This window comes from Chaetodon trifascialis, chromosome 12, assembly GCF_039877785.1.
Source record: "Chaetodon trifascialis isolate fChaTrf1 chromosome 12, fChaTrf1.hap1, whole genome shotgun sequence".
In the NCBI taxonomy this organism is placed as follows: domain Eukaryota; kingdom Metazoa; phylum Chordata; class Actinopteri; order Chaetodontiformes; family Chaetodontidae; genus Chaetodon; species Chaetodon trifascialis.
The window spans coordinates 10,545,918-10,558,246 of record NC_092067.1 but is presented as its reverse complement, the minus strand read 5'-3'; the positions used below and the strand labels follow the sequence as shown (position 1 = coordinate 10,558,246).

The following is a 12,329-nucleotide window of genomic DNA, read 5'->3' as shown; positions in this document are numbered from 1 at the left end:
GGTGTTTTCTAATTGTCAATAAATCCCATAAAATGACCAGAATCCACAATGATTTGATCTGACTGGTATTGTTTTTGTCATCAACAGTTGATTCCTCTGTCTATGTGATTATAAATGTGAGGCTGATGTGTTGACACCAAGTAGAATACAAACTAACACAGAGCTTATCCTTTCAGTACAATGTGCTGAATTTGAACATTTGCATATGGATGCATATGGATGTCTGCCTCCAGGTAACAGTGCTACGTATTATACAGTTTACACTGAGTCTTTTAATATTTGTCTGACCCTTTCAGGCGCCGACGGCTGAAGTGAAAACCACTTGGGTAAATGAGATCAGGAAGGTTCTGACAACCCAGCTGGAAGCATGCAGAGGTACAGAGAGAGAGGGTGGACTCTGAATGTTTAGACTGATGTGTTACCAGAAACTGACACTATGACGTTAGTAATGATTATTAAAGAAAAATCTAATGTTGAAGTGGTCGTTCTCTGTGTTTCAGAGGCCAGCCAGCAGAGGGCACCAGACCCAGTTTTCCAGTTCCCTCCTGTGCCCAGCGGGGCAGTAAGTCTCAGGTAAGTCTGGGTTCCACACCTCATTTATTCTCTGTCACAAATTAAATGTAATGTTTAGTTAGACAATCAGGAACAATGTCTCCAGGGGTTTTTGAAGCTGCTTATACTCCACTTTTGTCCACCCACAGTCCATTCAAGTCTGGTCAGAAGAGCTTTAAAAGGGGAGAGGAGAAGAAAGCTGAGCCCTGCAGCCCTGATGTCAACTCCTCTTCCTCACCAAAGCCCACAGGAAAAGGTGAGTACAGAGACTAAGAGATATCCAATCACACAGACCAAACCCTTACTTTTTTTTTACTTTTTTTTTTTAAATCTCCCTTTAGCATTTGTAGTGCATGTATTGTACAAACTACACTTCTTGTGTACCTCTGATGGTTAACCCATGTCTTAACTTCTGCCTCTTCCACCAAGTCATATAACTTCTCCCCTATTTATTCCTTTTCTTCCTTTACACTTAACGTACGTTCTCTCTTCCTTCTCTTTGTCTGTCCCGTCTTCCTGCTTTTCCTCTGGGTCAGATGAGGCTGTGACAAGCCCTACCTCAGACAGAGCAGCTGTGGCTAAAAAGCGCTTTACTTTACAGGGCTTCAGTAACCTCAAAGCTCAGAAAGGTAACGTCAGGCCACTGGCAGTTTCATATCCAGCATGTCACATCATCCTCTGCATTCGTGAAATCAAACAGTGTGTTTCCAATTAGTTGAAGTTGAAGAATTTTCTTTATTCGTTTAAAAAATTGACATTTTGGAGATGTGCTTGTTTGCTTTCCTGCTGAGGGTTTGATGAGAGGTTTGATATCACTCTTATGACTGTATGGTGATGATAAGACTCCGGCTCATACCTCAATGTAAAACCATATTTTTTTTTTACACACAGGTTTATATATACTTTACTTTATAACAAACCAGATATAATGTTTTAGCTATTGAGTTTTAGCAGTGGTGGTAAGCAGAGCACCAGGCTAGCTCTTTCCCCCTGTTTCCAGTATCTATGCTAAGCTAAGCAGCTGCTGGCTTCATTTTTACTGAACAGATGTAAGAGTGGTATCGAATATTAGTAACTATTCATCAACATAAGTCTCTGAAGGAAGAAATAAATAAAAAAGCAACATATGTTAAAGATATTTGGTCAGTAGATCAAATACTGCATGCTTCCCTCCACAGAGCCCTCGACTACTGATGATAAAAGTTTCACATTACCCGTGATGATCCTCCTGTCACCAGGTATCACGCGGCTCTGGAGCCTGGTTTTATTCAACCCAGCACGAATCCCTTTTCACAGCTTTGACGTTTCATAGTGGGAAAGGCACAGCTGATACTAATAACATTAACAATGGCTCCGGTCTGCTCAAGTGTCCCACTAAGCCATCATGCACAACACCAGGACCCTGAAGCTTAAGCAGCTACATGGAATTCAGCCATCATTCATTTGATTATTTGCTCCTGTGCTTTTCTTACTATGACATGTCACAATGTAACCTGTGAAATAGGCCTATGTGTCCTTTATGGTAGCCTCCTCCATTCAGAAACATCAAAACAATGAGCAGTATTTTGCAGGTGCTCTCCTTATTAGAATTAGTTTTCTTCCTGTCTTTCCTCAGCCTTTTCTGATCCGGTTTGGTTTACCGTGCATCTATGTTGCTATAGTCAGAGCTGAAAATTTGCTGTTCCACTTGTGTCCTTTGTCCTTTTCTAATGAAATGTCTTCCATTTCAATGTCCATGTCTTGGTTTCTTTCTGCCTTCAATGACCATCCTTGACCCCTCTTCCTGTCTTGCTCTGCAGGCTCTCCCACAAGCCCTGATCACAAGACAAAACGCCAGAGCGATCCCACGCCATTCGGCTTCAAAGGTAGTTAGCTTGCTCTCCGATAACTGCATCCTCTCCCTGTCTGCTTAGTTGTTCATCCATGATGCCTGAGCACAGCACTGGTCTCTAACAGTGTTGACTTTCATTGGCTGTGGCTGCTGCAGGCTGAGTGACTAGCTGTGTTTCTATTGCCTCCTGTCTCTCAGATGCAGGCCCTCCCCCCCTTCAGCTGAGCAGGGCCAGGTGGTTCAGCACCTCTAGTCTCTTACAGACAAAGTGGAGAGGTACACTGGCACCGGCCGGCTCACTCTGGCTGTGTGTCGGGCCACTGTTTCACTACTTTAAACCCGTCCTCTCAGTTCTTGCTCTGCCCTCCCACATCTCCACATTCCTTTTAGGCTTAGTGAAAATTGTAGAAGCACACACTGATACGGAGGAATTTTTGCCTGCCACTCTTTCTTTGATGTGGAGATGCATGCCCGTCTTCCCACTCTTAGAGTTTTCTGGTAATAGCTGTGCAACTGGTTGTGTCATGCTGGGATTCCTGGGATCAGCTGTTTTTTCTTCTCTGTTCAAAAGCGCTTTTCGTGGTTCTTCCTCTCACTCTTTTTTTCACACTTCACTGCAGGTCCCACACATGTTTGACAGCAGCTAAACGCAGATTGATGCTGTAAACTAAACACGTGTGTCTGTCTCTTCTTCTCAGGCTGGAACAAGGCCTCGCTGTCACTGGATGCCTCAGAGGAGCATGACGGCTATTCTTCTGCTGAGGATCCTCTGAACTCTGACCCAGAGGAGGACAACGGCAAGAAGCTTGTGAGTCCCTGAGGTTCTTATTAAGGTTATTTACACCTTCAGCCACATAGAAAGAACTCTCTAGATTACATGCATCATACTGTCTATCGTAAAATACCTTCCTGAAACAATTACTGCACGTTTCGGTAAAACTGACTCAGCATTTTGAATTCTATTTTTCTTTCCATCATGGTAGATAATGCAGTAAACTGTATGCAATGAACCATATATGACATTGTATGTATTTAACGTTCCAGTTTTAATAAATGTTGGGGTTTCATTAACATTTTGTTATTGCAGCAGTCATTTTGCACACACATCATGAAGCTGTTGTTTCAAACATGTTAGCAAAACAAACAAACAAACAAACAAACAAACAAACAAACAAACAAACAAACAAACAAACAAACAAACAAACAAACAAACTGTGGTCTATTTACGCTTCCAGCAGACGCAGGGCATCATTAGTATTCATTAAAGGTCTCCTGCCACCAGACATTTGGCCAACCACCAGCTCCTGGTGGAAATATATTTAGCTGCTAAGTGCTCCGCTGGGTTCACCAGCTGGTCGCTAACTTTGTCTGACTTTTGTTTGGTGCCAGGTAGGTAGCACTTAGCTGTTTTAGTAAGAGCTTTTTCACTGAAAATACGTGCCAGCTGTAGTTATTTGGCTTGTTCAATTTTGCGCAGTTGTGCTAATGCAACTCTTGATTTGCGTAGATGCAAATTTTCTAATTTTACAATGTATCCTTTCCTGTTTCCTTATCTCATCTTTGAACAGTGTGCTGGCAAATACACAGTGATGGTTGACTATGAGAAGGGCAGCGTTCAAGAGCTCTCAGTGAAGAGTGGAGACATGGTGCAGCTGGTCAAGGAAGGGGATGATGGACAGTGGTGAGAAAACAGCCTTACTGCTGCCAATGAGGAATAAAAATAAATATATAGCAGTGCTGCTATAATAGTATTTGTGTGTGTGCACTCTTGCAGGTTTGTGCGTAACCTTAGCACTTCTAAGGAGGGCTGGATCGCAGCTGCTAATCTTATCACACTCATTGGAAAGTCTAAGTCTTGCCAGTCTCTTACCAGCTCAGGTATTCAAGCAAATCATCCCAAAATAAATGACACAAGCACGACAGCCAGGTGAGCAAGTCTACTACTACATGTGACACCAATCCTCAATATGTGTGTGTGTTTCAAACAGAAGGCAGTGGCTCTGGAAACCTCAGCACATCGTCCAGCTGCAGTGAGACCTACACGAGCTTCTCTGACATCAAACCCTGAGCTCCTCAGCACTTCCTCCATCACCAAACTGCCCTCGCGAAAGCTAGCATCATGTGGCTATCTGTGCTGTATTGCCAACGTCGGTACTCATAAGAATTTTGTCCGGTTTCCACAGAAAGCTGTATTTTTTCAGTTTTTAAACTCATGCACCATGTCATACATATGCACATGTTTGATTGTGGTGCAATTGTACAGTGAAGATGCTGGATTTGTAAATCCATCACAGAGAGTCATTTCACAGTATAGTAGAGTGATCCTCCTCCAGTCATACACTTGTCTGAATGTTTTTTTAATGAACAGCAGAGGATCCCTGTGATTATGATGTAATAGATGTGTGAATTGGCCAGCAGGTCTGATCTCAGTTAATGCATCTATTTGTGTTCACATTAAAAGTGGAGAAAGATCAGTGAGTCTTTGTGTTCACCTGCACTAGTTTTACCTGGGAGTTTTTAATTCCACCATTACTGTAAATAAAAAAGAAGGAGAAGGATAAATGCGCACAGCTCGTTTAGCTTGAATGAATGTTTTCTGTCTAATCACACCCTGTCCTCTGCCATTCCCCTTTACATGTGTTTATTTATTCATAAGAGTAAAAAAGCTCACATATATTTAGTCACTTTTTATTTAATTTGCCTCCCGTCTCTTCTTTTCTGACTGTCCTCTCCCTCTCTTCCTGTCTGTCATTTGTCTCTCTGTTGTCACCATGTGATTAGAAACCTGTTTTGCCACCAGCGGCCCAGACTTTGTGTATGAGCTTTTGTCTTTTGGTGTCTCTAACGGCCTCATGGTCAAACTGTGGGTTTTCATCTATGCTGCAGTGTAAACATGTAATAATCAGAGATCACTGTATAGCGCTAACATATTCCCCTTGGAGGGATCATGTTCTGAATGTAGATATTGTTCATTAATATCTGTCCGTCATGAAATGGTTTTTTTTTTCTTTGAGATGCTATATTGTACATTAAGTATGGTGATGTCACTACTTTGTGACTTGTCTAATTTTTTTTACATAAACAACTTGTGATAATTCAATCACCGTCTCTTGTCTTGTATGTGTCTATAAATGAAGACTTCCTACTCGATTGCACTGAGATACTCTTATGTCTTGTCTCATTATCGCTCTTTGTTACTCAATTCTGATGCAGTTTTTCTAGGACAATTGGACAATTAGGACAATTGTGCACGTCTGAAACATCTGGAGCATTTGTGGGTGTGGATACAAAGCACAACGGCTGACAAGGCCTCTTCAGACCAGAAATGAAAGTGAAACTGTCCAACTGGGTTGCCAAGTTTGTGAAAACCCACAATTTCTACTTTTCCCTGAAATTTGTAGTACAAATACTGCAATCTTCTTTTCATTTTTAGACAAAGTGACATGAGGCATATTAGTAATCAAAACTGTGAATTGCGAGTATCTGAACTGCAGCAGCCAAATTCTGGAAACAGAATATGGACAGAAAATATGTTTGTAAAGCCACAAATCTCAGATAAAAAAAAAAAAAAAAAAAATCCTCAGTCCTCCTCCTCCTACAATAGTATTGTCATTAAGAGTATATCAGATCATGGTGAGATTATAAGAACATTTCATTCATCAGTAATTATGATACCCCACACAAGTATCTCTTATTAGTTATAAGAGAATACACGATCAAAGGCCACTGTTGGACAGTAGGCCATATGAGATTACCAGGGTCAACTTTTCAACTCAGAGAGTCAGCTGCAGAGGTGCCTGTGTATGAGTCATAGGAAAGCCCCTGACAGGTGTGCTGACAAGAATGCTTTATGGGGTCAGTGTGCAGATGAATTTCAATGTGCTTACTACAGCTTCACATTCACAAAACTACAGCTATTGGTTACCATTGGTTATAGCTTTTTCTCAAGTCATCACATATCTGTTAGGAAAAAAATTATGCTACAAGAGCCATCTGTTTAATGATATAACTATATGAAAAGGAGCCACCAAAATGAGTACTAACAAAAGAACTGATTTGGAGAGTTTTGTGGAAGTGGACGGGGGATATTTCGGATGGAACCTGGCAACCCTCAGCCGTTGGACTGGGCGGCGAAAGTGCAGTAGGAAGGAGCTCGTGGACGTACGGTACAGTTAGGCTCCGATGTGAAGCGTTTAAACTGAGTGTAACACCTCCACAGTGTTTTTAAACACTTTACTTTGGAGTGTTTCTACCGTTAATCGATGGAAATGAGCCCCCGTCACGAAGTGTCCTGTATGCTCTGTCAGCAGTCCAGAGAGACGGAGATAACCGGAGCGTTATCGACTAAAGATCAAGCGACGGCTCATCAGAACTGTTTGGTAAACATTAGCGTCTGCTGAGAGAGGTCTGATTCACTGAAGGCGGTAAGGTAGCGCGGTGTGGGTGGAGGTCCCGGCGCTCACGCAGAGAGGAGACAGAGGCAGAAAATGAGCGAGAAATGTTTGTCGACTTGGTCGACATCTACCTTTGAAAAGATGGAGGCAGAGAAAAGAAGAGAAACTCCGACAGAAGTAACAGATAATGGCAGATAACTGTGGTCACCATGCAGCTCTGGCAGGATGAGCTCGTGAGGCCACAGATTTCCCTCCAGAGTACTAAAGTACTGCCGCCAATTTTGAAGTAATTTTGAGTATTTCAGCGCCTACTATTGTACTTTTATTCCACTGCATTTATTCGACTGTATTCGTTACTAACAAAACTTATGACTAGTTCATAAAACATAATGCTTGGTTCTAGATTAAACAAACAGGATATGCAGTCATTAAAGCAGCTCCTTTGACATACTGATAAAATAATACACACCAATCTAACACTGACAGACCATTCAGCTGCATACTAACTACTTTTAAGACTTTAAGAGCAATTCTGGTGATTTTTCTAACTTTGACTTAAGTAAATGTGATGGACAAACAATACAATACAATACTATGGAGACCAGAGCTGAGAGGATTAGTTGATGAATTGATTGGTTGACAGGAAATTGATGTTTAGCAGTAATGTGCAGTATCAGCTGATCTGTTTACCAACACTGATCTGTGATCTGCTATTATCAGCCAGTACTGATTGGATGATTTATTGGTTGGTATTGCTGCAGCTTGACACTTCATATCTGGATGACGGTACACATCTTTGTTCACTTGGTCTGAGACAAAGCTCATGTTTACTAATCAGCTAGATTTCTATGTCATATTGAATTAAAATGGTTTCGCCCTTCATTTTCTCCTTGCTTTGATAGATGTTCAGCAAGGCCTCCGTTAAAGCTGACGTTTATTCCTGCTCCTACAGTGAATCCCTTGAACGAGTGTCTTTGTGCCATTGTGCAAGGCGTTTTGTCCTGGCTCACGCTGCCTCTGTTTCACAGTTGTTTTCCTCAGGTATTATCTGCCGGGATTCTCCGCACCATGACGATCTGTTTGGTTTCTCTGTGGAGGATGTGATGGAAGAGGTGAAACGAGGAAGGAAACTGGTAAAGCTTGACATTTTCAGATAAGAATCGGTGCCGAATCCATTCATCGTGAGCTGGAAGCACTTTTTTTAAATTTGCGTTACTCTCTTGGTTTTGCATTAGACGTGTAGCAAATGCAAGAAAAAGGGTGCCACTGCTGGATGTGAACACAAACGCTGCAAGAAGTCCTACCACTACCCCTGTGCTCTTCTCGACGGCGCTCAGACTTCTGAGAATGAAGAAATGGGGCAGTACGTGTGAGTGCAACGTAACTGTTTGCCTGTATGTCTAGAAAATAGGCTTATATTCCAAAATCTGTACGGCTGTATGTTTAATTGTTGGAAGAGACATCTGTGTTTAACTTATTTGAGGCTGTAAAACTGTCTTCATGTGTTCTCATGCTTCAGGCTGTACTGCTACAAACACAGTGAGCAGACGAACCGTAACCGTAAGTGGGGATCTCTTTCTCCCCGTCTTCTTGTGAACATTTTTTCAACGTGTGACGTTTCATGTGCTGAATTTTTCTTTTTCCTTTCCAGAAAGTGGCAGCTCTGTGAATGGACGTGCCTCTTCGGTAACAAAGCGCCGAACCTCCAGAAGTTCCAGTGAAGCGGGACCATCTAAGGTTTGACAGATGGAGCCGTCTGACGTAGACTTAAAGGACCAGTGTGATCTGTTGGCAGAATACGGCAGAAATGGAATATAATATTGACGAGTCTGTTTTAATTAGTGTATGACAGCATTGTCAGAAATAACGTTCAAATATTCCCTCTTAAAAAAACACATGGGTTTGAACCATTCAAATATCTATTTTTGAGCATTGCGTCCATAAGAGGATATTTAGTATTTAGTCTGCAGCCTCACTAATGGAAGCCACTAAATCTGACACACTGATCCTTTAAGGCAAATCACAGAAAACTGTAAATTTCCTAAAACACTTGGTTTCACTTAAACTCCAAAGACACAGGAGAGCTTTATCTAGCCCATAGCCCGCTTTACCAAGTAATGATATCCATGTTTTATTCTTCTGAGGTTTATTTTTTCTGAGGTCACGTAAAGAAATATCATCTTGGAAAGTTTGTCTAAAGACATTGTTATGTAAGTATGTTCAGTCTTCGTTTATATTCCCAGAACTGAATATTTCCGTGCTTCTAATCAGCTCGTCAGCATCTGATCACATCGTAACAACCTGTGTGTTTCTAGATTGTTTTGGGACACGCATGCGTCTTCATCACATAAGAGGAACATCAACGGTAAGTCTTGCTCAGGGCGCGTGCGTCGTCTCGTGTGCTGCGTTGAGTTGTTTTTTTCCTGTCAGTGTTACAGATTAAACATCCGTCTGCTCGACAGGTGATTGTTCAGGAGCCGGACCGTCTGCGTACAGCAGTGACTCCTCATCCAGCAGTGTGAAGCGTGTGTCTTGTAAGGTACACGTGTTATTCAAAGTCCCTTTCAACACAGTTTTTAAACATGATTTCATCTCAAACATGATTTTAATCATTCTGCTTTCCAAACAGAGACGCTTCAGCTTCAGTGACAGGTAAGTGTGCAGTTATTTGTATGCTGAATTTGGTTCTTTTTTAGCTTTTGGATTTTTATTTATTTATTTTTGTAAACGTTTGTGTAAAGTCAATAGCATCTTATGCTTTCAGCCATTGTTAAAGCAGAACACAAAAGGCAGTCTGAAATGGAAAAAGGCTAATAATTCCAATACTGAAATCATTTATATCAGCAGGCAAAAATACAAGAAGAAATCATTCATATATATGTATATCTATATACGTATATATTTTGCTTTCCATTGACCTGTTATCCACACAACGGTTTACGTGTCCAGTCACTTTTGTCCTAATGCCAGTCACATCTCTCTCCTCTCCTCAGACAGGACGAGCACTCGCCTAAACATCAACCTGAACACTGGAAAAGGACCATATTAGACGACTCCTCAGATTCAGGTTAACACATAAGAGACTGTAACCTTTGTGGGTTTAATCCTCTTGTATGAAGCCGTTAACATGCAGATTCATTTGATTTTTCCCTTCTTCTGCAGATGTGAATGACCCTGAGACAGATATAGAAATGTTTGCCCCTTTAGAGTCTGATTTAGAGGGAAGTGCAAACTCTGTTCCAGAGTCCCAAGTAAGTGTCATCTTTGATTATTCCTCAGTGACGTCGTCATTAGAGGCTGAAGAGGTTCAATAATCTAACCTTCATTTCTCTTCTCTTTCATTTATTTTTCCCTCTGTCGTAACGGTGCATCAGCTGATCAGGTGAGATCAGTCGTCTGTGATTAGCTGAAAATAACTTTATTTTTACAGTAGTACAGACAGAAATAAGTACAGATAAAGAAACAAGAAGGAAATCATTATAAGTACATAAAAAAGGGAATACATTTACTATACAAGAGCAACTAAACTCCAGGCAATAGCAGCACACACATCGTACCCGCAGCTAGTTGAACTTTAAACTGAGGCATTTTGACAAGTCAAGCAAACTATAGACGTCATCTGTGTCACAACTCTTGATGGATACTTTCCCAAAGAAATTAGACATTTTATAGACAAAACAAACAATTAATAGAGAAATCTCATTGACAATGCAAATTATTGTAGTATAGAGTTAAATTACCACCTCTCTGACACAGCGTCAGCAGACATCAGAAATGAAATGTTGGATTCAGATGTTAATTTTGTCTTTTATGTGCTCACTGATAATCTTCTCTGCTGACAGAAAAGCCGCCGAGACTCCGGCTGGGTCCACCTCAGGTAGGCCGTCACAGCAGAGTCGGTGTTATATAGAGAATGTAGCCAAGATATACAGTAACATACAAAGTCCTGCTGTCTCCTACAGAGAATCAACAGGAGGATGAGAGTAAAAATGGAATGGATGAAGATGGATCCGTGAGTTTTACAACCCTGATTCCAAAAAAAGTCGGGCACATTCCAGCAGTTCTTGTAATTCCTCATGTCCTGGATCAGATCTGGTCTTTCTTAGTCACAATCAACCTGTGGCTTCATGAAGCAAATTTGAGTGAGTATTAACTCCTCTGACATGAACTGTGTGTGCTTCCTCTCAGGATGCTGAGTCAGAGAGTCTGCTGCCTCCTGTGGAGAGCAGCAAGGACTTTCAGTCACTTCCAGTGACAAATGTTGCACATGCTACTCAGACGGTGTCGACTGCATATCCCAGTGTGATTACTGTGAAGGTGGAGCATGAAGAGAGAGACGGTGAAGGTAAGTTTGGACTTCGATTCGATTCTAACTCTAATCTGAGTTCTCCATCTGTCTGTCCCATTCTTATAAACAAATCCAAAAGGTTAAAGGTCAGCTTCAGTGTGACATCATAATGTTGAGGGAGATGCTGTTGACTCAAATGACTCAAAAATCAAACTATTGTCACTGACAGCCAGTGATGTTTTGGAAGCTGTGGTAACCCATGGGGCTGTCTCTTTCCTCAGGGTCCAGTCCTAAACAGAGTCCTGTCCACAGTCCTGATCAGCACATCGTTGGACCCTCTGTCCCTCAGGAGAGCTCTGAAGGTCCCCCTCCCTCTCCTGACCACACCACGACCCGCAGTGTCACCAGCTCGCCCAATTCCCCAGCTCCACCTGATGAGACGGTCTGTGTGCCCCCCTCCGCCTCTCCTGCAGCGCTCCCCGCAGACCCAGAGCCCAGCATCCACTCCACCAGCTTCTGGAAAAGCTGCAACGCAGCCGGATGCACACAGGCCATCTTCACCGATTTCATCAATGAGATGAACGTTATCTCCAGCAGAATTCAGTCGGACCAGGCCAGCCAGGAGGGTGAGGGAGGATACAGGTTAAGTTACTGTGACTGTGACTGTGTCTCCCCTCATCTGCTTTTAAACACTGGAACATAAAGCCGTCACTCGTCTCTCCACAGATTATGATCTTGCACTAACAGTGATGGAGGCCTCTGGGAAACTGGCAGAGTTCGTGACTAAGCAGCAGAAAGGTGAAGTAAACAGTCAAAACAGCGTGTTTCATAAAGTGCAGCTTTATTTTTGTAAAATACTGAACCTCGTTTGAATTTTTCATCTCAATGTTCTCATTTTTACTGGAATGAAACTATTTCTGAACGACAGCATATTGTTTTGACAGAGTTACAAAGGAAACAAGTGGAGCTGCAAAAGGCAGCAGCAGCTATGGAGGAGGTCGTCTCAGCGCTGAGGAAATGAATCCATCAGCAGCTGGTGAACGTGGATCTGCGACTGCTGTTACATGTACTTTTTTTAGCATTTTATATAAACTATCATTTTTACATTTTTTTATTGATTATGCCTCAATATTTGAGGGTATGATGGAAAGGGCCGGATGTGGAGCGTTTGGCCCTGATAGTTCTGAAGCACTGAGCTCAGATTTCAGCCTGTAGTCGTGATAATTGTTCAGAAAACGGCGGTAAATGATGCGGTGACGTTTAG

General features: G+C 42.0%; 2 protein-coding genes and 1 long non-coding RNA gene across 11 annotated transcripts in view; all 3 read left to right on the top strand.

Moving 5' to 3' along the window:
• mcf2lb (mcf.2 cell line derived transforming sequence-like b) overlaps positions 1–5,483 on the top strand; it is a 37,141-nt gene extending 31,658 nt beyond the window's left edge. For 3 of the 9 annotated variants that reach the window (XM_070975493.1, XM_070975491.1, XM_070975494.1), the window contains exons 24-33: positions 297–375; positions 501–573; positions 702–808; positions 1,089–1,181; positions 1,731–1,790; positions 2,352–2,417; positions 3,082–3,191; positions 3,952–4,064; positions 4,158–4,261; positions 4,372–5,483. In XM_070975493.1, the coding sequence (XP_070831594.1) occupies positions 297–375; positions 501–573; positions 702–808; positions 1,089–1,181; positions 1,731–1,790; positions 2,352–2,417; positions 3,082–3,191; positions 3,952–4,064; positions 4,158–4,261; positions 4,372–4,451 (885 nt within the window). In that variant the 3' untranslated portion in view covers positions 4,452–5,483. Of the gene's footprint in view, positions 1–296; positions 376–500; positions 574–701; positions 809–1,088; positions 1,182–1,730; positions 1,791–2,351; positions 2,418–2,581; positions 2,660–3,081; positions 3,192–3,951; positions 4,065–4,157; positions 4,262–4,371 lie in introns of all 9 variants that reach the window. The other 6 variants (XM_070975495.1, XM_070975492.1, XM_070975498.1 and 3 more) reach the window with 3 other exon arrangements.
• A 1,037-nt stretch (positions 5,484–6,520) lies between these two features.
• Positions 6,521–12,128, top strand: phf11 (PHD finger protein 11). The gene is made up of 9 exons (XM_070976536.1): positions 6,521–6,762; positions 7,806–7,910; positions 8,013–8,146; positions 8,297–8,337; positions 10,620–10,654; positions 10,966–11,122; positions 11,347–11,691; positions 11,792–11,863; positions 12,010–12,128. Exons 1-9 carry the CDS (start codon positions 6,646–6,648, stop codon positions 12,084–12,086), a joined length of 1,083 nt encoding a protein of 360 aa, XP_070832637.1. The 5' UTR covers positions 6,521–6,645; the 3' UTR covers positions 12,087–12,128.
• LOC139340413 (uncharacterized) lies at positions 8,435–9,684 on the top strand. Its single transcript, XR_011602950.1, has 3 exons — positions 8,435–9,142; positions 9,240–9,316; positions 9,407–9,684. It is a non-coding gene; the product is annotated as an uncharacterized lncRNA (long non-coding RNA).
• Positions 12,129–12,329: the final 201 nt, after the last annotated feature.

Bases quoted from the DNA above. Each gene is read 5' to 3' on its own strand.
- phf11 (XM_070976536.1), top strand. From the start codon at position 6,646: ATGGAAATGAGCCCCCGTCACGAAGTGTCCTGTATGCTCTGTCAGCAG. The intron at 6,763-7,805 runs GTAAACATTAGC...TCTGTTTCACAG, and splicing joins CGGCTCATCAGAACTGTTTG to TTGTTTTCCTCAGGTATTAT. The intron at 7,911-8,012 runs GTAAAGCTTGAC...GTTTTGCATTAG, and splicing joins TGAAACGAGGAAGGAAACTG to ACGTGTAGCAAATGCAAGAA.